Here is a 27,114-nt window from a genome sequence, read left to right on the forward strand (position 1 = left end):
AGAGACCAGAGTAATGTGTAAATGTAGTTTCGGCTATTTCATATTTGCTTTGTTTATATAACCACTTCTGGTATGGGTATGTTGCTGGACCTTCAGTGGATATACTGGAGTGATGCCTACAGCTGCATGCATCACCCCAGTACAGTTTTTTAGAGCCGGCAGTCAGATCTCTTATACAAGCAATCCGAGCGGCTAACTAGCCACTTGATTGCTTGTAGAAGCAGCAAGAGGGGACGCCCCCTGGGTCACTCCCCCTGGACATCTTCCGTGGCTCTCTCTTGACCTCCTGTCTCACCAGGAAACCCGAGAAACCAGCCAACACATCCCCCAGCTGGCTGGACAGCCGATCCCTTATTGTATACTTGAAGTCATGGCTCTCCCTTATTGTATACTTGAAGTCATGACCTGACATCACTGGTTTACTCAGAAACTATTGTCATAATCTTTAAAAATCTGAAAGCATTTAAAAACACCAATCTTGGTGTTTTGAATAGACCCCAGGAACTTATAGATCCCAGATCCCTCAAAAAAGTACCTGTCACGTGTCTATTGCTGTCACAAGGGATGTTTACATTCCTCATGACAGCAAAAAAAGTGATAAAAAAAAGTTAAAGCAACAGTGTAAAAAAAAAAAAAAAATTATTTAATAACAAGAAAAAAAATTAAAGTGCCCCTCTGCTCGCGTGCAAAGCACCAGTCTCACACGCACACAGCGATAGTCCCACACATGAAGCATCGTCGCAAACATCAGGTCATGGGCAGTAATTCTAGCACTAGACATCATCTGTAAGTGGAAACCTGTAAAGGCTTTTAAATCATCTCCTATGAATAGTAGAATTTACTTAGTTTGTCGCTGTTGCACAGGTGTGCGCAATTTTAAAGCGTGACATGTTTGGTATCTATTTACTCAGCGTAACTTTATATTTTACAAAAAAATTGGGTTACGTAATGTGTTTTTTTTTTCACTAGAATTCAAAAAGTATATTTTCCCCCAACAAATAAATAGCATTTGATAAAACGCTACACAAATATAAAAAAAATGCAAAAAATAACAATATATTCTCTAGGACCTCTACTTTAAAAAAAATACATAATGTTTGGGGTTCTAAGACATTTTGTAGCAAAAAATACAAATTTTGACAAAAAGTGCCAAAAATACCCTGGAGCTGAAGTGAAAAAAAAATTAATGGAAAATCCATAGTAGAAGAGAGAGACCACTTCATAATGACCAAGACAGTTGGGTGGAGCCAGGAACTCCAATGCTGGGTCTCCAAAGAAAAATGGAAGACAATGTAGGATCAAACCTGCTGCCACCAACTCAAAAATGGTATAACAGTTGTTCGTAGACTTCAAATTATGCAAGCCACATATGGTTTCTATGTCACAGACCTCGGTTAGTTTTAATTTACCAATAAATTTAATGGATTACATAGAAAATAGTTAATTGTTGTAAGTTATTTTAGGTGAGGGATAAGAAAAACTAAAATACCTGATGATATGGCAAATCTGCTTGCTCCATACACTGCAGTGTAATAGGATTTCCCAAAGTAATCCTCCATAATGTCTTTTGGTTGAAAATCAAATTTAATCAAGCATTGAGTGCCATCATTGAAGAGGAGGTTCGGGCCTTTATTTGAAGAAAACATCTGGAACATATCTTTCTCAAATCCTTTCCGTCCAAACAGTGACTGAAAAATTACATAACACTCAAAGTGAACCAATTTATTCTGCTAACATGCATATGGTTATAGTATCCCACAGAAATGAGTCCACCCTTCACATTTTTGTAAATATTTTATTATATCTTTTCATGTGACAACACTGAAGAAATTACACTTTGCTACAATGTAAAGTAGTGAGTGTACAGCTTGTATAACAATGTAAATTTGCTCAAAATAACTCAACACATAGCCATTAATGTCTAAACCACTGGCAACAAAAGTGAGTACACCCCCAAGTGAAAATTTCCAAATTGGGCCCAATTAGCCATTTTCCCTCCCCAATGTCATGTGACTCGTTAGTGCTACAAGGTCTCAGGTGTGAATGGGGAGCAGGTGTGTTAAATTTGGTGTTATCGCTCTCATGCTGTCATACTGGTCACTGGAAGTTCAACATGGCACCTCATGGCAAAGAACTCTCTGAGGATCTGAAAAAAAGAATTGTTGCTCTACATAAAGATGGCCTAGGCTATAAGAAGATTGCCAAGACCCTGAAACTGAGCTGCAGTACAGTGGCCAAGACCATACAGCGGTTTAACAGGATAGGTTCCACTCAGAACAGGCCTCGCCATGGTCGCCCAAAGACGTTGAGTGCACGTGCTCAGTGTCCTATCCAGAGGTTGTCTTTGGGAAATAGATGTATGAGTGCTGCCAGTATTGCTGCAGAGTTTGAAGGGGTGGGGGGGTCAGCCTGTCAGTGCTCAGACCATACGCTGCACACTGCATCAAATTGGTCTGCATGGCTGTCGTTTCAGAAGGAAGCCTCTTCTAAAGATGTTGCACAAGAAAGCCCGCAGTTTTCTGAAGACAAGCAGACTAAGGACATGGATTACTGGAACCATGTCCTGTGGTCTGATGAGACCAAGATAAACTTATTTGGTTCAGATGGTATGAAGCGTGTGTGGTGGCAACTAGGTGAGGAGTACAAAGACATGTGTGTCTTGCTTACAGTCAAGCATGGTGGTGGGAGTGTCATGGTCTGGGGCTGCATGAGCGCTGCCAGCACTGTGGAGCTACAGTTCATTGAGGGAACCATGAATGCCAACATGTACTGTGACATACTGAAGCAAAGCATGATCCCCCCCCCCCTTCAGAGACTGGGCTGCAGGGCAGTATTCCAACATGATAACAACCCCAAACACACCTCCAAGATGACCACTGCCTTGCTAAAGAAGCTGAGGGTAAAAGTGATGGACTGGTCAAGCATGTCTCCAGACCTAAAACCTATTGAGCATCTGTGGGGCATCCTCAAATGGAAGGTGGACGAGTGCAAGGTCTCTAACATCCACCTGCTCCGTGATGTCGTCATGGAGGAGTGGAAGAGGACTCCAGTGGCAATCTGTGAAGCTCTGGTGAACTCCATGCCCAAGAGGGTTAAGGCAGTGCTGGAAAACAATGGTGGTCACACAAAATATTGACACTTTTGGGCCCAATTTGGACATTTTCACTTAGGGGTGTTCTCACTTTTGTTGCCAGGGATTTAGACATTAATGGCTGTGTGTTGAGTTATTTTGAGGGGACAGCAAATTTTCACAGTTATACAAGTTGTACACTCACTACTTTACATTGTAGCAAAGTGTCATTTCTTCAGTGTTGTTGAATAAAGACACCAGTCCATCCAGTTCAACCTGTGTGGGTGTGTGTTCATTTCAATATCATTGCCCGAATCCCTGTATACTGTGCTCATCAAGATACCCATCCAGGAGTGTTTTAAAACGATCAATGCTTCCTGCTGACACTGCCGATTGTGGGAGTGCCACATCCTTACCACTCGGACAGTGAAAAACCCCCTGTGCAGTTTTAGATTAAACTGATTCTCCTCCAATTTCATTGAGTGGCTTGGTGTCTTCTTACAATGTCTGAGACTGAATAATTTATTCCCTATGCTAGGATCACCATTAAGGTATTTGCATATCGCTATCATTTCCCCTCTATTCTCCATGGAGAATACGTTTGATGTTTGTAGTCATTCCTTGTAACTGAGGTCCTCCAGTCCACTTATTAACCTAGTTGCCTTTCCCTGGAATCTCTCCAGTTCCCACACATCCTTCCCGAGGACTGGTGGCCAGAACTGGACAGCATACTCCAGATATGGCCAAACCAGAGTTTTGTAAAGTGGTGGGATTATCCTTTAACCTCCCTGGAGGTATTCTCGAGTGTTGCTTGGGGTAAAGTTTCAGCACCACAACCAGTAACCCCGAGCTACACTCGGGAATACCTTGCAGCATTGCTCCGGGATCTCTTCTGCACTTACCTTGTTCTGCGCTCCCGCGATGTCCCCCTGCAGTGTCCCTGGCAATGTCCTCCGGCCGATGCCGGCATCTGTCTTCTGGGTTCCGTTCCCTGCGACATCGGGACGTATGGGGGATGGAATGGCCAGAAAATTTGAAAATTGTAAAAGTGGCATTCACTAAATTCACTAAAATCACATAGTAAAACATTACTGTATCAAACCATTTCACATACATTTTGTCCCTAGTGCTTTGTCCTGTGCCCTGCCTGCATTTTTACTGTTCTTTCTGCCTTGAAACTGAGAAATGTTCATGGCGTCCAAAAAGCGTCCCTTTAGGTCAAAATCGGTTTTAGACCAGCTAGAGAACAGCGATAGTAAATTAGAACCGTAGAATTGAGTGATGATTTGTGGTGAAACTCGTCATCAGACACTGAAAACGATTTTGCGACTTTGCTCAGTGATGTACGAACTTGGTGCTCTATTTCAAATTTCAATGTTTTTGGTTTGATTATAATATTGAATTAAATGTATTATTATTATATTTTATGATTATTTATTAAATTATAATTTATGGTTTCGTGATTCAAATTTTATCCTACCCGGGATGTTTACTAGACTCTTGTTCGGACAGATTTCAGTGAGTTATTCCTAAAAATTACAGGCCTACAATAAAAAAATACATATTTCCATGCAAAAAAATGTACCGCTTTGAGCACAGAAATATGGACATAATCAGACCGCTAGGGAGGTTAATCTATGGAGTAAATTCCTTTTTTAATGCATGCTAATATTTTGCTAGCTTTGCTTGTTGCAGCTTGGCATTCCATGCCAATGCTGAGCCTGTCATTTACTAGGACCCCCAGATCTTTTTCCATCCTGGATTCCCCCAGAGGTTCTTCCTCTAGTGAATAACTTGTGCTCATATTTTTAGCCCCCAAGTGCACTACTTTACATTTTTCAACATTAGACCTCATTTTCCATGTAGTTGCCCACCCCAATATGTTATTGGGGTCTTCTTGTAAAGTTTCTATATCCTGCTGTGAAGTTATTGCCCTACTTAGCTTTGTATCATCAGCAAACACTGAGATTGAGCCTTATACCAACCTCTGTATCATTTTTGAAGAAATTAAACAGAATTGGTCCCAGGACAGAGCCCTGTGATACCCCACTTACCATTTCAGACCAGTCTGAATACTCGCTATTTATCTCCACCCATTGGATGGGTCCTTGTAACCAGTTTTCTATTCACGAACAAACCCTCTGGTCCAAGCCTACGGACCTCACTTTGTAGATTAAGCATTTATGTGGAACTGTACCGAATGCTTTTGGAAAATCCAGGTACACCACATCCACCGCCCTTCCTTTATCTAGATGGCAGCTCACTTTCTCGTAAAATGTTAACAGCTTGGCTTGGCAAGAATGCATGCTACCAATTATACTGTTTTCCTCAGCAAATTCTTGGATATTGACCCTTATTATCCCCTCCAATAGTTTACATACTATTGATGTTAGACTAGCTGGTCTGTAGTTCCCAGGTATATGTCTCTGCCCTTTTTTGAATATTGGCACCGCATTGGCCCTTCAGCAATCTGATGGTACCATTCCTGTCGGTATGCTGTCCATAAAAATTAGGAATAGTGGTCTGGCTATAAGATTTTCATCTTTTTCAGACACTGTTAGAACTTCAGTTAGACCATAAGGTACATTCTACGATGTGTTACTAATAATACAGTCTTGAATACTATACCCCTCCTTTTCCCCTGTAAAAACTGAGGAGAAGAATGAGTTTAGTACAGTTGCCTTCTCCTTGTCATTTGTAACCAACATCCCTTCATCATCTTTTAAGGGGCCAATATGTTCTGAGCTCGATATTTTATATTTAAAAAATCTCTTGGGTTTTTATATTCTCCTCCGCCATGTGTCTCTTGTAGTCTATTTTAGCCATTCTGATTGTGTTCTATAGTATAAAAAAGCATCTGTGAAGTACCTCAACCATCCTTTCCCATCAGTTGTCTAACATAAGCAGGAAAAGACCACATTACTGTAAAAGTCCCCTGTACCTGAAAAATGGCCTTAATTATATGGTCACAATACCACAATTGTGACCACAATACCCTGCCCCCATGTCTACCTGCCATTTGGCAAATGACGTGTCCCGTGGAGAGACACTCACCCAATGACAGGTAGACATGGAGGTGGGGTCACCCCGTCCCCATGTTCACCTGTCATTCATTGTGTGTTTCTGGATGGATACATCGTGTTCGGCCGGGTTTTTTCTTTTCATGTGGGGCGGTGTTCATCATGATTGTCTTTGGATCTACTTTGTGGAACATTTTATTTTAATAAAGGACTTGTCAAAATATTTGTTTTTATTTACTTTTGATACTTTTTTGGTGAATGGGTAGGGGTACTACATACCCCTACTCATTCACAGAAGGGAAGACCAGGATCTGGGGGCCCATTTGTTAATGGGGCTTCCAGATTCCAATAAGCCTCCCCACCTGCCAACCCCCACAACCACCTCACAGGGTTGTAGGGAAGAGGCCCTTATCCCCATCAACATGGGGACAAGGTGCATTGAGGTAAGGGAGCCCCCCTCCCCCAAAGTACCCCCCAATATTGAGGGCATGTGGCCTGTTATGGTTCACGAGGGGGGGTCATTCTTTCTCCCCTTTCCTGGCCTGCCGAGCTGCATGCTGAGATAAGGGCCTGGTATGGATTTTGGGGGGATCTTACACCATTTTCTTTTTACTTTTGACATGGGGCTCCCCTCAAAATCCAAATCAGACCCAAAGGGTCTGGAATAGATTGGGGGGCTTCCCACACTTTTTTTTTACTGACACTTCTTTTGTTTACATTCTGCTGACAGCGGGGAATCCCTCTGACAGCAGATGAGTCATGGTTGTTAAGGACGTGGTGGTCACCCACATCATAACAACATGTGCTATTCCGAATAAAACAAAACAGATGAGATATGAAGCAAATTCTGAAAATGAATAAGTCCATTAGCGAATGAATCTGAAAATGAATACTTCAATTAAAGAATGGATCCGAAAATGAAACAAAGTACAATTTTCTAGTGTGCACATGTCTAGTAGTCAGTCATAAAAAAACACCAAAATCAAAAAAATTCGAAAAATGGGTGCCGCTCAGATGAGAGGTAAAGTCCTAGTTAGACTGCTGTGAGTGCTGGCTGGGAAAGGAGCTAAAATAAAAGGCTAGTTTGGAGCATGTTTACACAAAATGTATACAGCAGAAGATCTGTTGAAGAAGAAGATGTGGTGTGTAAAAACTATGACCTACAAGGATATTGTGTACACTGATCAGATTCCCTGCAATTTATGTACATTCTAAGCGGAAACAGTAAAAACTATTTACCTGTTGATTAGTAACAATTCTTACAACATCACTGATGCTCTTCTCCCGAGTGACAATGGCACGAGGTGGGATGCCTGCAAGTTTGCAACCCTTGTGCTCACTGACAGGGGCACGTGTGCCATCCAAACATAATAGTTCAAAATCTTCTGATTTCAAATTTTTAGCCCACTCTGCTGGATTTTTACCTGCAAGATACAAGTCATTTCAGTCAAACACTTAAAGTCAAATAGCTCACAAATTCTGAATAATAATCCAAATTCCACTGAAGTCAATGAAAACTAAATCTTTAAAGGATAAGTTCACCTTTAGTAACATGTTGCATTACACCCTTATTCACGTGTTACTAAAGCAGGAGCTCACACCCCCTGATCCTGAATATATATACAGGACCACTGGCTGTTTACTGAATGTAACTGAATTTCCCACGCAGGAGGCAGCAGCTTCTCCTTGGTCTACTCATTTGTACCTCAACGGGTAACATGCACATGCTTTGAATTCCAATCTACCCTACAGATTACTCTATTAAAGATTAGGATTGGGTACTGATCAGCGTATTGATTCTGTCAAGTGTGCTCCTGAAGAAGGATTCCCAAAATGGGTAGGCCACTCCTGGAGCCCAGGATACCAGGATGAGGAGGACTGCACGGCATCCAGCATCCAGACCTGAACCGCTGGGAGTGGCTTATTATTGCGATCTTACACTATATCCTTGTGAGTTGTTTACCTTATTAAACGTTTGGTTTTAAGCACATCTACACTTACTGTAGAGTGGCACCACTGTGTTTCCCCTTTCCTTCTGTGCATTAGAGTTGCTTCTTGCTCTAACAGCTTGCTGCCATCTACTCCATACATGCCGGGATCAACATCCATTAGGAGAAGTTATTCACCTTTGGACTTGTACATATAAGGACTTTTTTGTAAATATAGACTTTTTACTTCAATAGCCCACAACCTATCCCATTTATCTTTTTTATTTATATGACCATCTGTTGGGTTGCATATCTGAATCGTCTTCCAGTGCTCCCCACCTCTTCCCTTTTGTATCAAATTATTTGCTTACCATCTGTGTTTTCAAATACAACAGTGTGAGGCACAAATGCCACATCTCCTTTTTCCACTAGACATCTAAAACAGAATCAAAGCAATAGAAAATGAAATTATAATATAAAAATGATTGTATATTATGAACCAATCCTACTCCACTTCATCACACAGTATAAATAGAAATTCCTTCATGTCACCAGTCCTACAACTAAACACTGTAACTTTCTAATCAGGTTCCATCAAAACTCTTATCTGTTTGTCTATACCAGGGTCAGCAACCCGTGGCTCCGGAGCTGCATGTGGCTCCGTCATCACTCTGCTGCGTCTCCCTGTCACTGAAGATATACGTCACATCCACCAATGCGAGACACCCCACCGGACATCCCGCCGGACACCCCATCGGCACAAGATTTATTGTGATAGGGCAGTCACCCTGCTAGGGCAGCAAACCATGGATAAATCCAAGAAAAGAAAAGTTTCAGAAGAAAACAGAACGTTTAATAGTTCGTGGGCATATTCATTTGTTTTCACTACCGACGAGACTGTTTTACCGGTATGCTTAATATGTGGTAAGAAATTGGAAAACAACAAAAAGTCGAATGTTACAAGACATTTCCAGAATAAACATGCAGCCTTTGCTGAAAAATATCCGGATGGAGATGAGACAAGGAAAGCCATTTTGGAGCTGATTTGAGCAAAAATCATTTCAAGTGGATGAAGTCTGCAAATACAACTACACATGCAAGTTTTGTGGCCGCTCAGGAAATAGTCAGGCATGGGAAGCCGTTCACAGATGATGATTATAAAAAAAAATCATTCATTAAGATTTCAGAATATCTATTCTCGGACATGAAAAACAAGAGTGGGATTCTGCAGAAATTCAGCTGTGGCATACTGAATCGCCTGTGATGAGTTCAAAGACAAAAGGTGATATAGTGTTTTTATACATAGCATAAAGATAACAAATTACCGTATTTTCCAGCGTATAAGGCGACTGGGTGTATAAGACGACCCCCTAATTTTCCAGTTAAAACATAGGTTTTGGGCTATACTCGCCGTATAAGACTACCCCCCTTCCGAGGCAACACCATTTAAAAACATCATATTTTTAATGAAATGGTTATGACTTACCGCTACTTAAAATCCTTCAAAATCCTCATGTTCATCCTCTGACATCATAAGTTCATGAATGACATCTTGTGATACATTTGTAAGACAGTCATCATATGGATCAAATTCCAAATCAGATGGTTACCGCTGGATGTGCAGTAATACGGTAGCTTCGGCTACATACAGTATACAGTTGCAAGAAAAAGTATTTGAACCCCTTGGGATTACGTGGAGTTTTGCATGAATTGGGCATAAAATGTGCTCTGAACTTCATCTAAGTCACAACAATAGAAGAACACAGTCTGCTGAACATAATACTACACAAACATTAGATGTTGCCATGGTTTAATTGCACATAACATGTAAACATTCACAGTGCAGGGAGGAAAAAGTATGTGACCCTTTGGACTTAATAACTGGTTGACCCTCCATTGACAGCAATAACCTCAACCAAACGTTTCCTGTAGTTGCAGATCAGACCTGCACAACGATCTGGAGTAATTTTGGACCACTCCTCTTCTCAAAACTGTTTCAGTGTAGCAATATTCTTGGGATGTCTGGTGTGAATCGCTCTCTTAAGGTCATGCCACAGCATTTCAATCGGGTTGAGGTCAGGACTCTGACTGGGCCACTCCAGAAGGCGTATTCTGTGCTGTTGCAGCCATTGTTTTGTTGAATTACTTGTATGCTTTGGGTCATTGTCCTGTTGCATCACCCATCCTCTGCGGAGCTTCGGTTGGCGGACAGATGGTCGTACGTTTTCCTGCAAAATGTCTTGATAAACTCTGGAATTCATTTTCCAATTAATGACAACAATCCGTCCAGGCCCTGAGGCAGCAAACCAGCCCCAAACCGTGATGCTCCCTCTGCCATGTTTTACAGTGGGGATGAGGTTTTGATGTTGGTGTGCTGTGCCTTTTTTTCTCCACACATAGTGTTGTGTGTTCTTCCCAAACAACTCAATCTTGGTTTCATCTGTCCACAGTATATTTTGCCAGTAGTGCTGTGGAACATCCAGGTGCTCTTTTGCAAACTTCAAACGTGCTGCAATATTCTTTTTGGACAGCAATGGCTTCCTCCGTGGTGTCCTCCCATGTACTCCATTCTTGTTTAATGTTTTCCTTATTGTAGATGTGTCAACAAAAATGTTAGCATGTGCCAGAGATTTCTGTAGGTCTTTAGCTGACACTCTGGGATTCTTCTTTACCTCATGCAGCATTCTGCGCTGTGCTCTTGCAGTCATTTTTACAGGACGATCACGCCTAGGGAGAATAGCAACAGTGCTAAACTTTCTCCATTTGTAGACAGTCTGTCTTACCGTGGACACATGAACATCAAGACTTTTGGAGATACTTTTTTTAACCCTTTCCAGCTTCATGCAAGTCAACAATTCTTGATCGTAGGTCTTCTGAGAGCTCTTTTCTGCAAGGTATGATTCACATCAGACAGTGCTTCTTGAAACCAGTAAACCCAAAACAGGTGTATGTTTTTTAAGGGCAGGACAGCTGTCAGCAACACATCCAATATCATCACACTGATTGGAGTCAAGGTTGGCTCACTCCTGGCTCCAATTAGCTCTGGGAGAAGTCATTAAGCTAGGGCTCACATACTTTTTCCTCCCTGCACTGTGAATGTTCACATGTTATGTGCAATTAAACCATGGCAACATCTAATGTTTGTGTAGTATTATGTTCAGCAGACTGTGTTCTTCTATTGTTGTGACGTAGATGAAGTTCAGAGCACATTTTATGCCCAATTCATGTAAAACTCCACGTAATCCCAAGGGGTTCACATACTTTTTCTTGCAACTGTATATACAGCCCGCTGGATGTGCAGTAATGTACATACAGTATACCGTGCTGAGCCAAGCTGGCTCAAAACAAATGTCCCTATGACAGATTAATCTGTCAGCCTGCTGGATGTGCGGTATATACAGTATACTGCGCTGAGCCAAGTGGTTTCAAACCGTACCAGTATGTCCCTACTGTAATCAGCCCGCTGGATGCATGTATGTACGGTAGCTGTGGCTACATACAGTATACACTGGGCCAATCACGGCAAGCGATGTATTCTACTAATGAATACAAAGCCTGCTCGGATTGGCTGAGGTTGTGACATCATCAGCCCAATTCTCTGACTCAGCCAATCCGAGCAGGCTTTGTATTCCTTAGTAGAATACATCACTCGCCGTGATTGGCCCAGTGTATACTGTATGTAGCTGCAGCTACCGTACATACACGCATCCAGCGGGCTGATTACAGTAGGTACGTTTTGAAACCGCTTGGCTCAGCGCAGTATACTGTATATACCGCACATCCAGCGGGCTGACAGATTAATATGTCATAGGGACATTTGTTTTGAGCCAGCTTGGCCCAGCACGGTATACTGTATGTACAGTATTACCACACATCCAGCCAGCTTGACCCAAACAAACTCAAGGTTCACATTTTATATCCCGCGTATAAGACAACCCCCAATTTTTGGGGTATATTTTTAAGTATAAAAAGTAGTCTTATATGCCAGAAAATACTGTTTTTATATGCAGTGTTATCTTCATTTTAGATGTCATAAGGATTTTGTGGCTCCCAGTGTTTTTTTGTTTTTTTTTGTGGTGGGAAACGGGTCCAATTGGCTCTTTGAGTGTTTAAGGTTGGTGACCACTGGTCTATACCTTGTCCATCACTATGTACAGAATATACCCTTTCCATCATGATGTATAGAATGTACCCTGCTCATCAAAATGCAGAGAATGTACCCTTCCCATCACAATGCACAGAATGTACCCTTCCCATCACGATGTATAGAATATACCTTCCCCATCACAATGTACAGAATGTATCCTGCCCAATGTGATCTACAGAATGTACCCTGCCCATCATAAGGTACAGAATGTATCCTGCCCATCACGATGTACAGAATGTACCCTGCCCAAAAATGATCTACTGAATGTACCCTGCCCATCACAATGTACAGAATGTACCCTACCCATCATGAGGTACAGAATGTATCCTGCCCATCACGATGTACAGAATGTACCCTGCCCAAAAATGATCTACAGAATGTACCCTGCCCATCACAATGTACAGAATGTACCCTGCCCAACGTGATCTACAGAATGTACCTTGCCCATCATGAGGTACAGATTGTACCCTGCCCATCACGATGTACAGAATGTACCTTGCCCAACATGATCTTCAGAATGTACCCTGCCCAACGTGATCTGCATAATGTACCTTGCCTATCACAATGTACAGAATGTACCCTGCCCAACGTGATCTGCAGAATGTACCTTGCCCATCACAATGTACAGAATGTACCCTGCCCAACGTGATCTGCATAATGTACAGAATGTACCCTGCCCAACGTGATCTGCAGAATGTACCCTGCCCATCATGAGGTACGGATGTACCTTGCCCATCACAATGTACACAATGTACCCTGCCCAATGTGAACTACAGAATGTATCCTGGCCATCACGATGTGCAGTATGTACCCTGCCCAACAAGACATCATAATGTTTAGAATATATCCTGCTTATCACATTGTACTGAATGTTCCCTGCCTATTAGATTGTAAAGAATGTACCTTGCCCATCATGAGGTACAGAATGTACCCTGCCCATCATGATGTACAGAATGTACCCTGCCCAACATGATCTACAGAATGTACCCTGCCCATCACGATGTACAGAATGTACCCTGCCCAACATGATCTACAGAATGTACCCTGCCCATCACGATGTACAGAATGTACCCTGCCCAACATGATCTACAGAATGTACCCTGCCCATTACAATGTACAGAATGTACCCTGCCCATCATGAGGTACAGAATGTATCCTGCCCATCACGATGTACAGAATGTACCCTGCCCAAAAATGATCTACAGAATGTACCCTGCCCATCACAATGTACAGAATGTACCCTGCCCAACGTGATCTACAGAATGTATCTTGCCCATCATGAGGTACAGATTGTACCCTGCCCATCACGATGTACAGAATGTACCTTGCCCAACATGATCTTCAGAATGTACCCTGCCCAACGTGATCTGCATAATGTACCTTGCCTATCACAATGTACAGAATGTACCCTGCCCAACGTGATCTGCAGAATGTACCTTGCCCATCACAATGTACAGAATGTACCCTGCCCAACGTGATCTGCATAATGTACAGAATGTACCCTGCCCAACGTGATCTGCAGAATGTACCCTGCCCATCATGAGGTACGGATGTACCTTGCCCATCACAATGTACACAATGTACCCTGCCCAATGTGATCTACAGAATGTATCCTGGCCATCACGATGTGCAGTATGTACCCTGCCCAACAAGACATCATAATGTTTAGAATATATCCTGCTTATCACATTGTACTGAATGTTCCCTGCCTATTAGATTGTAAAGAATGTACCTTGCCCATCATGAGGTACAGAATGTACCCTGCCCATCATGATGTACAGAATGTACCCTGCCCAACATGATCTACAGAATGTACCCTGCCCATCACGATGTACAGAATGTACCCTGCCCAACATGATCTACAGAATGTACCCTGCCCATTACAATGTACAGAATGTACCCTGCCCATCATGAGGTACAGAATGTATCCTGCCCATCACGATGTACAGAATGTACCCTGCCCAAAAATGATCTACAGAATGTACCCTGCCCATCACAATGTACAGAATGTACCCTGCCCAACGTGATCTACAGAATGTATCTTGCCCATCATGAGGTACAGATTGTACCCTGCCCATCACGATGTACAGAATGTACCTTGCCCAACATGATCTTCAGAATGTACCCTGCCCAACGTGATCTGCATAATGTACCTTGCCTATCACAATGTACAGAATGTACCCTGCCCAACGTGATCTGCAGAATGTACCTTGCCCATCACAATGTACAGAATGTACCCTGCCCAACGTGATCTGCATAATGTACAGAATGTACCCTGCCCAACGTGATCTGCAGAATGTACCCTGCCCATCATGAGGTACGGATGTACCTTGCCCATCACAATGTACACAATGTACCCTGCCCAATGTGATCTACAGAATGTATCCTGGCCATCACGATGTGCAGTATGTACCCTGCCCAACAAGACATCATAATGTTTAGAATATATCCTGCTTATCACATTGTACTGAATGTTCCCTGCCTATTAGATTGTAAAGAATGGACCTTGCTTATGACATTTTACAGAATGTACCTTGCCTATTACATTGCACAGGATGTGCCATGCCAATCACTTTCTAGAAAATGTATCCTGCCAATCCCATTGTATAGAATGTACCCTACCCATCAAAATGTATAGATTGAACCCTGCATCTATCCTGCCAAACACATTGTATTTATTGTACCCTTTCTCTCACATTGTAAGTTGTGTACCCTACCTATCAAATTGTACAGACTGTACCCTTCCCATTACAATGTACCTTGCTCATTGTGTAGAATGTTACCTGTTCATGGTATAACATGCATAACATACTTTGCTTTTCTCAAATGAAGACTTCACATCACACTGTATAAACAACAAACACAGTACAAATAATCTTCTTCACATGGTAAGGATAGAGACTGAGGGAAGCTGCCAACTGATTAGAACAACAGTGTGTCCTAAAACATTTTTTATTTCTGCACAAATATTCATTTATTTTACCTAAAGGCACCTTCGTCTCCATAATAAGCCTCCATATCGCTGGGAGAACATCTTGTATTGGCTTTGGGGTTCTTGGGGTCACCAATGCACAGTTTACAGAGGTTGGATTTAGTATCTGATCCAGGAGCACAGCTTTCACCGAAGAAGGAATCTGCCCAGTATTAACACAGTATAAGCCATAAACCAAATCAGGCAGTCAGTTCCTAAACTTAACATTGGACCCTGGCAGTAATGAGTGCTGGTAATGCCAATATGTCTCCTCTGCCTAAGCTTCTAACCTCTATATTCCATAGATAGCTTTCAGCTATAACTGGTGGCATGCAAGAGTCTGATATGATGTACTGGCTATGTAGCTCACTGCTCATCTGTAAAACAGGCCTTCTGCAGCCTTGTGTATTTCTATGGTCACTGAACCACTCGGTAAACCCTAATGCTTACTTGTGCATTATCCCGTGTCTATTCTTCATGGGCAGAAGAATAAAAGTTAGTTAAAACCTTTATTGGGTGACTGCCATACGTGAGGATTAGTTAAAGTGTTACTAAACCCATGACTAGACCCATGATTTATTATCTGCAAAAGCTTTTGAGTTGCTGAACTTTAAATAGACTGTATAGACTAAATGTTGTAACTAGCTAAACAAATACATAAATAATTGTAAAATAGGTTAAGGTGTTACGAAACCCAGGTTCCTGTATTCACTATATCCGGTCTCCCACAGTATACAGAACATGGAAATGCAATTATTTTAGTAAATATAAACTGCCAAATACAATTTCTCAAAAGCAGTTAGAGCAGTCTTGTGACTTCAGCAGAGCACTGGTTAAAACTTGTAGGAGGAGTTTTCTTTCTGCTCTAGGAGAATGTGAAACCTCTGACCCTCTGTCTGGGCAGTGCTGATTGGCCCTGTGCTGATCACATGCACTCTCCCAAGTAAAAAAAAAACCTCACTAGCAATGCACACCAAACTGAGCATGAGCATGTTACTATGGATTCAGTCTGTATCAGGTGATCATTTCAACAAAAGGAGGGGCAGAGAAGAAAGGATCAAACAGCCTTTTTACACAATGCAGAGGATTAACCCCTTCTGTTCCACAGTGAGTATAACAAGCATGCTTTACTGCATATACAGATTGATTTTACTGTTGGGGGTTTAGTAACACTTTACTGCGTTTTTGTTCTGTAGAGGCATTTTGCACATCTCACATGTGCAGAATGAAAAAAATATTTTCGTTTTGTTTTGGATCAATTTAAGTTACTAATTTTGTTTTGTTGCATTCATAGTTTAATTTAGATTTGTTTAATATCTTTTATTCGTTTTTTACCTATTTTTTTATATTTTATTCTATTCTGTTCTATTAGTTTGGTTTTGTTTCATTTATTCATTTTTGACCTATAATCAATCTATTCTGTTGTTTTCTATTATATTCTACTCTATTCTATTTTATTTGGTTTCTTTTCTATTCTATTGTTTTCTATTCTTTTTGAAATGTGTATTTGGGAAGACGGCTATATGCTTTCTATTTAATTCTTTTCCATTCTATTTGAAATTCGAATTTCAAAATTCAAAATCCAAAAGACCGTTATATTTATTCTATTCTATTTTTCTCTGTTCTGTTTTATTCTATTCTATTTTTATTTTCTATTCTTTTCTATTCTGTTGTATTTTTTTCTATTCTATTGTATTCTGTTCTATTCTTTTATTTTCTATTCTATTCTGCTTTATTCTATTCTTTTTTAAATTAGAATTGTGGAAGACAGCTATATTCATATACACACAGTCTTTAAAGAAATTAGAAATAGTCAGCAATATGGTTTTTGAATTTGTTTTCAAATTCAATTCAGTTTTCAAATTTGGATAATTTGTTATTTCGATGAAATTTTGTTTCATTATTTCGGATTCGTTTACATTTTTTCTATTGTAATTCAAAAATTTAGATAAATCCAAATCTCATCTGAATTTCGATTTCTGACAAAACGAACCGCTCATGTCTACCAATATCAACAATATCTATATCTGAGCTGTACTCACCAATGTCACAGTTGTCGTTCTGCCTCCTAATAAGACCAACTGGGACAACCCATCCAGCAATATCACCAACAGCAGTATGGCAGGCCTTCATGCCCTTAAGGTTGTTCCAGTTGATGTCTTTGTTGCTTTTTTTTACCAAGGCTACAGCACGCGTTGTCCCAAAATCTAAACCAAAAGGAATAATAATAATAATTATATTGAATCATATGTGTACCTAGATTAAATGTTTTGTGCAAGTGTAAAATAAATATGCCCTTGACGCTTACCAACAATGCAGTTTAATAATAATACTTTTTTTTAACATTAAAATAACAAAACATGTCTACTTGCCTGCTCTGTGCAATGGTTTTGCACAGAGCAGCCCTGATCCTCCACTTCTAGGGTCCCCCGCTGGTGCTCCTGGTTCCTTCAGTCTGTACCCCTATGGGAAGCCATTTTCCATGGGGGCATCCATGTGGGTTCGTTCCCAAGCTGCCCTGTCTGCATCCATTGACTCAGAACAGGCGGCTCAGCCCCATCCCCTGTTGCCATGTCACAGCATTTGATTGACAGCAGCAGCAGCTGCATTAAGGTGAAAAACCTTAATGCTTTAGAACCACTTTAACATCGTAGCTAGATTTGCAGTAGTTATAGATGTTTTTCCCCTGTTTGGAAGCTTTGGTCCCTACCTGTGGCACAAGGAGGGTAAAAGTATTCCCTGCAATGCTGAGCGGTAGTGACCATTTTGGGGAAGACCACAAATATTGCTCAGCTATGGAGTGTTTTCAACCCTGGGGGTAGCAATTTTGGGTGAGCCAATATATATGGCTGGTGATTGGCTGAAGGAGGACACAGAGGAAGGGGATATGGACTGCTGCAGATTGTGGGAAGCACAGAGCCTGTAGGGAGCAACTATAACTTGTCAGATACAGTGAGGAACAGAAGTATTTGAACACCCTGCAATTTTTCAAGTTCTCCCACTTAGAAATCATGGAGGGGTCTGAAATTCACATTGTAGGTGCATTCCCACTCTGAGAGACAGAATTAAAAAAAAATTCAGGAGATCACGTATGATTTTTAAAGAATTTATTTGTCTTGCACTGCTGAACATAAGTATTTGAACACCTAAGAAACAGCAAGAATTCTGTCTCTCAAAGACCTGTTACTGTGCCTTTAAAAAGTCCACCTCTACTCCACTCAGTAATCTAACTTAGTAGCACCTGTCTGAGCTCTTTAAAGACACCTGTCCACCCCACAGTCAGACGCCAAATACTACCATGGACAAGACCAAAGAGCTGTCAAAAGACACCAGAGAAAAAATTGTGGACCTCCACAAGGCTGGAAAGGGCTACGGGGCAATTGCCAAGCAGCTTGGTGAAAATAGATCAACTGTTGGAGCAGTTAGAAAATGGAAGAGGCTAAAGACGACTGTCAGTCTCCCTCGGACTGGGGCTCCATGCAAGCTCTCACCTCGTGGGGTATCACTGTTGATAAGAAAGGTGAGGAATCAGCCCAGAACTACAAGGGAGGATCTGGTCAATGACATGAAGAGAGCTGGGACCACAGTTTCAAAGGTCACTGTCGGTAGAACACTACGCCGTCATGGTTTCAAATCATGCATAGCACGGAAGGTTCCCCTGCTCAAGTCATCACATGTCCAGGCCCGTATGAAGTTTGCCAATGACCATCTGGATGATCCAGAGGAGGCATGGGAGAAAGTCATGTGGTCAGATGAGACCAAAGTAGAACTTTTTGGTCTAAACTTCACTCGTCATGTTTGGATGAATAAGAAGGATGAGTTGCATCCCAAGAACACCATCCCTACTGTGAAACATGGGGGTGGTAACATCATGCTTTGGGGGTGCTTTTCTGCGAAGGGGACAGGACGACTGCACTGTATTAAGGAGAGGATGAATGGGGCCATTTATTGTGAGATTTTGAGCAACAACCTCCTTCCCTCACTCAGAGCATTGAAGATGGGTCGTGGCTGGGTCTTCCAACATGACAACGACCCGAAGCACACAGCCAGGATAACCAAGGAGTGGCTCCGTAAGAAGCATATCAAGGTTCTAGAGTGGCCTAGCCAGTCTCCAGACCTAAATCCAATAGAACATCTTTGGAGGGAGCTGAAACTCCGTGTTGCTCAGCGACAGCCCCGAAACCTGACAGATCTAGAGGAGATCTGTGTGGAGGAGTGGGCCAAAATCCCTGTTGCAGTGTGTGCAAACCTGGTCAAGAACTACAGGAAACGTTTGACCTCTGTAATTGCAAACAAAAGCTTCTGTACCAAATATTAACACTGATTTTCTCAGGTGTTCAAATACTTATGTTCAGCAGTGCAAGACAAATAAATTCTTTAAAAATCATACAATGTGATTTCCTGATTTGTTTTTTAAATTCTGTCTCTCAGAGTGGGAATGCACCTACAATGTGAATTTCAGACCCCTCCATGATTTCTAAGTGGAAGAACTTGCAAAATCGCAGGGTGTTCAAATACTTCTGTTCCTCACTGTACATAGTTTCCAGACAGCCTAAGCCTTTGTTTTCAGATTGGAGGACGGACAACATATCCTAGCATTACCTCTCTGTGGAGAGAAATGTTTGTTTTCAGGCTTGAGGGGAATGTGTTGAGCACATTGTGGATGATGGACAGAACCTTTCACCCTTGCATCACAGGGACACAGAGATGTGGGATAGCAGATATCTCCTGGTAAATGAGAATTCCACTGTCACTGACCAGTGCTGCCATCTGATTGTTAGGGAGAATGCCACTGTCACTGACAATTGCTATCTCCTGATCATTGGGGTGAATGCCCCTGCTGATTGCTGAGCCCATGAAGTAAAACAGCTGGTGAGAGGAAGCTGGGAAAACTCCATAGTTTCCATTTAACCACTAGCCTACCGGGCACTTATACCCCCTTATTTACCAGGCCAATTTTCAGCTTTCAGCGCTGTTGCACTTTGATTGACAATTGTGCGGTCATGCAAGATTGTACCCATATGAAATTTTTATCATTTTTTTCTCACAAATAGAGCTTTCGTTTGGTGATATTTAATCGCTGCTGGGCACTTTACTTTTTGCGCTATAAACAAAAAAAGTGCCAAAACTTTTGAAAAAAAAAAAGTTTTTGTTTCTATTATAAAATTTTTCAAACAGGTAATTTTTCTCCTTCACTGATGTGCGTTGATGAGGCAGCACTGATGGGCACTGATAGGTGGCACTGATAGGCGGCATTGATAGGCAGCACTAATAAGGTGGCACGGATAGGCGGCACTAATGAGGTGTCACGGATAGGTGGCACTGATATGCGGCACTGATTGGTGGCACTGATAGGCGACACTGATAATGGGTACTGATAGACAGCACTGATAGGTGGCAGTGACTGGCATCACTGCTGGGCACTGACTGGCGGCACTGCTGGGCACTGACTGGCACAACCGCTGGGCACTGACTGGCAGCACTGCTGGGCTGCACTGATGGGCACTGGTGGGTGTCACTGGTGTGCTCAGGTGGGTGGCACTGGTGGGCACAGGTGGGTGGGCACAGGTGGGCGGCACTACTGGGCACGGGTAGGTGGCGCTTCTGGGCACAGGTGGTGACACTGCTGGGTGGCACAGGTGGGTGCACTGCTGGGCACAGGTGGGTGCACTGCTGGGCACAGGTGGGCACACTGCTGGGAACAGGTGGGCATAACTTGTGGGCGGCACTGCTGGGCACCGATCATCAGGGCACTGATGATCAGTGCCCTGATGATTGGTGCCGATCCCTGCTCTGAGAACTGCCGGTTCTCGGCAGTACTTTCCTCACGATTTGACAGCGTGAGGAAAATGCAGCCGAGAACAGGCATTTGTATTTCCCTGTGATCAGCGTGTCATTGGACACGGCTGATCACGTGGTAAAAGGCCACTGTGATTGGCCTTTTACCACGTCACGTGATCAGCTGTGTCCGTAGGACACAGCGATCACGGAGATCGCCGGGTGCGCGCCCCCGGGGGCGTGCAGGAGAGCACGTTCTGGGAAGACGTCATATGACGTCCACCCAGAACTGACCGGCCGCAGTGCAGCCGTCATTCAGCTATCTGCGGTCGGCAAGTAGTTAAAGAGGAAAAGTATTATTTGCTTGTAACACAGTGTAGTCACCTATAACCTGGTTAAGAAGAACTCATCTTAAAGCAATCCAATGCCAGAGTTAGGCCCCAACATGCTGGCCAGCAGGGAGAGGGGTTACTATAGACTGGCAGACTGTTGCTATAACAGTATAGAGTTTAGGGGTCATCCTCTAGACCATTAACTTACTACCAACTGTACAGTATATCCTAATTGCTACCGTCTATCTACCTCTCACCTGGCCTATAGTAAACAGACGGCCGAGCGTGAGCTTTCTAAACCTGGGTGGATGTCATATGGGGTCACACTGCGGCAAGATCTGTCATCCTCTGTGTCCACTGGACATAGCAGAAGATACGTCATTGTACTGGGCCAGCCCTGGTACCATGCGATTGCTGTGACCAATCACAGTGATCACATGACAGTTGTATACAATGAATGGCTTTCATTCATAGTCATCCATTGTGTACTGTTGTGATGGTCTCTGTGATTGGTCACAGCAATCACATGGTACAAACTGGACCAATCACAGCACATCTGTACCATGCAATAGCTCTGGCCAATCACAGCTATTACGGTAATATACAATGGCAATGAACGGATACCAGTCATAAAAATGATTGCTTATAACAGTGGTTATTACTGTTAAAAGCAATGATAGTGTTAAAAAATTTTTTTCAATTTTTAATATGTTTTTACAATTTTTTTTAGGAGCCTGTTGGGGGCTTTGATGAAATATCAGGGGGGCTAAACAGACCCAAAGAAAGGGACTGAGGCCAGAGATTTCCCAGTCCCTTTCTCTGCAGCCTCAGCTGCTTTACATGATTGAATGAAAAGTTCTCTGTGCTGAGTGGCTTCCCATTCATTCACAAACCGAAGCATAGTAAACACATTTTACTATGTTTCAGATATGAATGGGCACAGTCACTGATCGGTACCAAATAAAATAAAACTAATCAAATTAAGTACAATGAAAAAGGAAAAAAAAACAGACATGATTCATATGCGATGATTCAATTGAACCAATTGGAAATAAACAACACATGGTGGTGTATTTATAAAAAAGATTTCAGTCGGTTGTCCTGTGAAACTATACGTGCAATTGTTTATGGGGCAAAATCATCGGTTATAAGACTTTTTTTTCCAGATTGAACATGAAAAAAACTGCATTATATCCACTAGATGACAATCACAGTAAATAAGTGTTTATGTACTATAATCATAAGTGTCATCTAGTGGCCATAATGCAGCAATTATCTGATTTACTTTATTCAGGATGAATAGCTCTGCAATTTTTTTTTTAATTCACCCCCAAGGTGTAGAGTGTTTTATGCATATAATATATAATAATCTCATTGCTAATCATACGACATTATAAACAAAGGGAATAAGAAACATGCATAGCAAAGTCTAAGTATGCATGGGATTCTAGTAATTCATAAACAAATGCTGTTTGCTTTCTAAATAAATTATTTACCTAAATTAATTCTAAAGAATTGTGAAGGCAAAATTCAGCTACTAGTGGATGTGTAAGGATAAAGCATCTTACAGCCAAAATCCAGCAATGATTGAAGTATGGGTACATGGCTCACCTGAAGGTATTTGCCTTTACCAAGATGTCTGAAATTGTCAGACTCAAAGCTATTGCTGTAGCCCCTAGAGGAGGTCAGTGGAATTACAGCTTCCACGTAGGATTATATCCTAACAATAGTACAACCCATGGCAAAAAGTATGGAATCACCAGTCTTGGAAAATGTTCATTCAATTGTTTAATTGTGTAGAAAAAAAAAACAATCACAGACTTGCCTCAAAACTATTTTCATTTAACATTCCAACCTTCTGGTTTTAAGAAACACTTAAAAAAATTAAAAATAAAGAAAATTGTAGTCAATTCCAACTGTTTTTGCAGATCAAGCCGAGGAAAAAATATAGAATCACTCAATTCTGAGGAAAATATTATGGAATTACCGTGTACTTTGCAGTTCTAAAACAAACATCTGCATCAGATTACATCTGCTAATTGGTCTGCAGTTAAAAAAAAGAGTGCTTGCACACCTTGGTGAGCTGTTGCACCAAGCTGATTGACATGAATCATGGCTCCACCACGAGAGATGTCAATTGAAATAAAGGAGGGGATTATAAAACCTCTTCAAGAAGGTAAATCATCACAGAATGTTGCAAAAGATATTGGTTGTTCCCACTCAGCTGTGTCTAAAATCTGGACCAAGTACAAATCAAATGGGAAGGTTGTAAAACAGAAGCGTACTGGTAGACCAAGGAAGACATCAAAGTGTTAAGATAGAAAACTTAAAGCAGTATGCCTCAAAAACAGAAAATGCACAACAAAACAAATGAGAAACAAATGGGCAGAAACTGGAGTTAATGTCTGTGACCGAACTATAAGACATCACCTAAAGAAAATGGGATTTACATACAGAAAAGCCAAACAAAAACCATCATTAACACCTAACCAGAAAAAAAACAAGGTTACAGCGGGCTAAAGAAAAACAATTATGGACTGTGGATGACTTGATGAAATTCAGTGATGAATCACACATCTGCATTGGGCAGGGTGATGATGCTGGAACTTTTGTTTGGTGTCATTCCAATAATATGCATAAAGACAACTTCCTTAAGAAAACATGCAATTTTCCACAATCATTGATGATATAGGGTTGCATGTCAGGTAAAGGTATGGGGGAGATGATGGTCATTAAATCTTCAATAAATGCACAAGTTTATAATGGAGTTTTTGGACACTTTTGTTTTTCCATTAGTTGAAAGGATGTTTGGCAATGAGAATGATAATGCATCTTGCCATAGGGCAAAAGCCGTGAAAATTTTCCTTCAAGAAAGACATATAGGCCCTGATTTACTAAGAATTGAGTCTACCAGCTGATGCTGAACATTCAGGCAGACTCAATTCAGTCAATCAAGACCTGTCGGTCTTCAGAAAGGCGCCCAGCAAGCTGAATAAAAAGAGTCTACTTTCAACTCTTTCCTGTTCGTAAATATGTAATGACGTTGTGCACATTTCTAGATGCAATGCCGGATATGTTCGCTAGGTGGCGCACAACCATGGGCTTTGTGCCTTTGGCGTTTATCTGTTTGCATATGAGAATACTTATAATTTAAAATAAAAATCACACCTATATTATAATTTTTTTTTTTTTATTGCCAACCTTTATTTTTAGATTCAGCTCTCAAAATATATATTATCTAGACCTTCGAAATATGTAAAACCATTACAGAAATAATTATAAAGGATAAGAAACAAAAACAGAATCAATAGAACTAAGGAAATCAAATTAGAATACATAAAGACATGCCAAGCTACAAATACTGCTGTTTGTTAAACACAGTAGACGTGATCGAGTGACGACTTGCAGAGGACTCCACACAGAGATTTACTATTAAACAGCGTCTAAAAAGAAAGCAACCACGGCAGACGGCTAAAATGTGTTCTGCACATGCTCATTTCTATCCCTGCATAGACGTTGGAAAAGTGTCTAGTTCTTGACTGTCATGAATTCCCTTAAAAAAATATTTTTTACCCATTAATAAAATATTTTGAAATGTAAGATATTGTTTAAAGTGAAGTCCCGATATTTGCGAAAGCAAATTTCAATGTGAACATGTCTCTGCAGTGATTTTTCGTGGTGTTAGACGTGCTTCTAGCACGTCTGCTTTCTTAGACTGATTCCTGGATTGTGCCTGGTTAGTAAATTCGATTTTGAGTCTACTTGTTAGACTCTCTTTAGTAAATGTCTTTGCAGTCTAAAAGTAGACGGACTCTATTGAAAAGCAGACGTTAGTCCACAGAAATGTATCTAGGCACATTAGTAAATCAGGGCCATAATGTCAATGGCATGGCCTGCAAATAGTATGGACCTCAATCCAATTGAAAATCTATAGTGGAAATGAAAGAAAATGGTCCATGCTCCAACCTACAAAGCTGATCTGGCAACTGCTATAGGAGAAAGTTGGAGCCGGATTGATGAAGAATACTGTTTGTCGATGGTTAAATCCATGCCTCAGAGAATTCAAGCTGTTATAAAAGCCAGAGATGGTGCAACAAACTACTAGTGGTGTACTGTAGTGTTTTGTTTCATTATTTCATAATATTTTCATCAGAATTGAGTGATTCCATATTTTTGCTTGATCTGCAAAAACAATTGCAACTGACTACAGTTTTATTTTTTTTAAAGCGTTTCTTAAAGCCAGAAGGTTAAAATGTTAAATGAAAACGGTTTTGAGGCATGTCTGTGATTAGTTTTTTTTTTACACAATTAAACAATTGAATACTTTCCAAGAGTGGCGATTTCATACCTTTTACTAAGGGTTGTACTACTTTTTTGGTGCCTTTTAAAAATGTTCCCACTTCTACACTTCTTACCCCTTTAATACTTTCTACATCCCCGATCTATCCCAATAAACTAAGTTTTAGAAATGTACAGTATAAAGTGAGTTTTCCAGTATAGTATCCATGTATACGTATCCACGTATAAGAAGGCCTGTACATGATATAATTACTTTTGGGCAGTTGTGAAGGAAAGAAAACTGTTATTGATAATGAATATCACAGCTCTTTTAATTGTTCAAAATAAAGTAGCATGCCATTATTAATACCTTTTATTTGTGTTCCAGGGGTTTTACAAGGACCAAAATCATCTGCAAAAGTAAGAACACACTACATCAGACTTAAGGGCAATGTGCAAATGAATAACTAAAATTTAAACAGTCTACTGCAGGGCTCTCCAAACTTTTCAGTTCCAGAGCCACATTGTATATTTTACAAATAATTTGTGTGCAGAAAAAAAAATCTGTATTATAAATGAATTAATACATTTTAAATGAATGAGAAAAATATGCTCCAAGAAATAACTTCACTTAGAAACCCCCATCACATCAGAATTCCCAGTTTCACATAAGTCACCCCTTCACATCAGAAGCCCCCTATTACATCAAAGTGCCCTCTTTCCTTGTCAGAGTCCCCCCTTCTGTATCAGAGTTCCCCTTCTGCATCAAAGCCCCCCCTTTTTTAGCATCCCACAACTCATTTTGTATACACAGAGGACATGAGAACAGCCTGGTGTACACGTAACTGCACATAGTAAATATATTTCCCTAAATCCACCTCAGTTATGCTGCCCGAATCACTGTAATAGTTACCATGCTATAAAGGACTGGACAAATTCCATGGCTTTTCAGGCATAGTCAAGGTATCCTGAGAAAATGTTAAGATCCATAGTTTCTAACTCACGCTTTACAATGAATGACAGTTCCTATAGCAGACAGAGTGGTCTGATAGCATACAACGCAAAAGGCAGAACCCACTGGCCTTGTAAAGCCAGTATGTATATTAATTAAAAACAGTGCATAAAAATATACACTCTACAAGATGAATAAATGTCCCAAGAAACACATTTTCTAATATCCGCATACAGCAGTGAATACATTTTTGGGGTCCCACCCTATTCCCAAGTCATATTTGAACATGGCTAGTTAATTTGCCATGGACAGATGATGACAGTTCTTTATGACCACATATATCCACATGCTATGAAACAGAGAATGTGGAAATAACAAGAAGTAGTATTTTGTTGTTTCTCTTTGTGCATGTCCACAAACGGAAGATTTGGTCATCATAAGAAAAGTGTAGGCACTGTAGTATAACCTCCCAATGCAGATGGCACCTGGAAGACAGGAGAAATGCACATTCCTCTTAGGCCTCCGCATGTGTCATCAGGTGGATGTCATGTTTACCCTTAATGCAAGTGGTCAGCCTCTATAGCTAGCATCTGTGTTCTTCACCTATAGCAGCCCCCTTTCCCATAAGGCAAGCAGGC

The 27,114-nt window shown here is 41.2% G+C and overlaps 1 protein-coding gene across 1 annotated transcript in view; it reads right to left on the minus strand.

The window, feature by feature from the left end:
• LOC149459183 (uncharacterized) overlaps positions 1-27,114 on the minus strand; it is a 262,257-nt gene that overhangs the window by 4,851 nt on the left and 230,292 nt on the right. The window contains exons 25-30 of the mRNA XM_089681550.1: positions 25,895-25,936; positions 17,179-17,343; positions 15,149-15,299; positions 8,390-8,454; positions 7,330-7,514; positions 1,490-1,688 (exon numbers count right to left, since the gene is read on the minus strand). Coding sequence (XP_089537676.1) covers positions 1,490-1,688; positions 7,330-7,514; positions 8,390-8,454; positions 15,149-15,299; positions 17,179-17,343; positions 25,895-25,936 — 807 coding nt within the window. The remainder of the gene's footprint in view (positions 1-1,489; positions 1,689-7,329; positions 7,515-8,389; positions 8,455-15,148; positions 15,300-17,178; positions 17,344-25,894; positions 25,937-27,114) is intronic.

The sequence above is a fragment of the Staurois parvus genome, unplaced genomic scaffold (genome assembly GCF_062004578.1).
Source record: "Staurois parvus isolate SC_StPar_1 unplaced genomic scaffold, SC_StPar_1.0 ptg000270l, whole genome shotgun sequence".
In the NCBI taxonomy this organism is placed as follows: Eukaryota; Metazoa; Chordata; class Amphibia; order Anura; family Ranidae; genus Staurois; species Staurois parvus.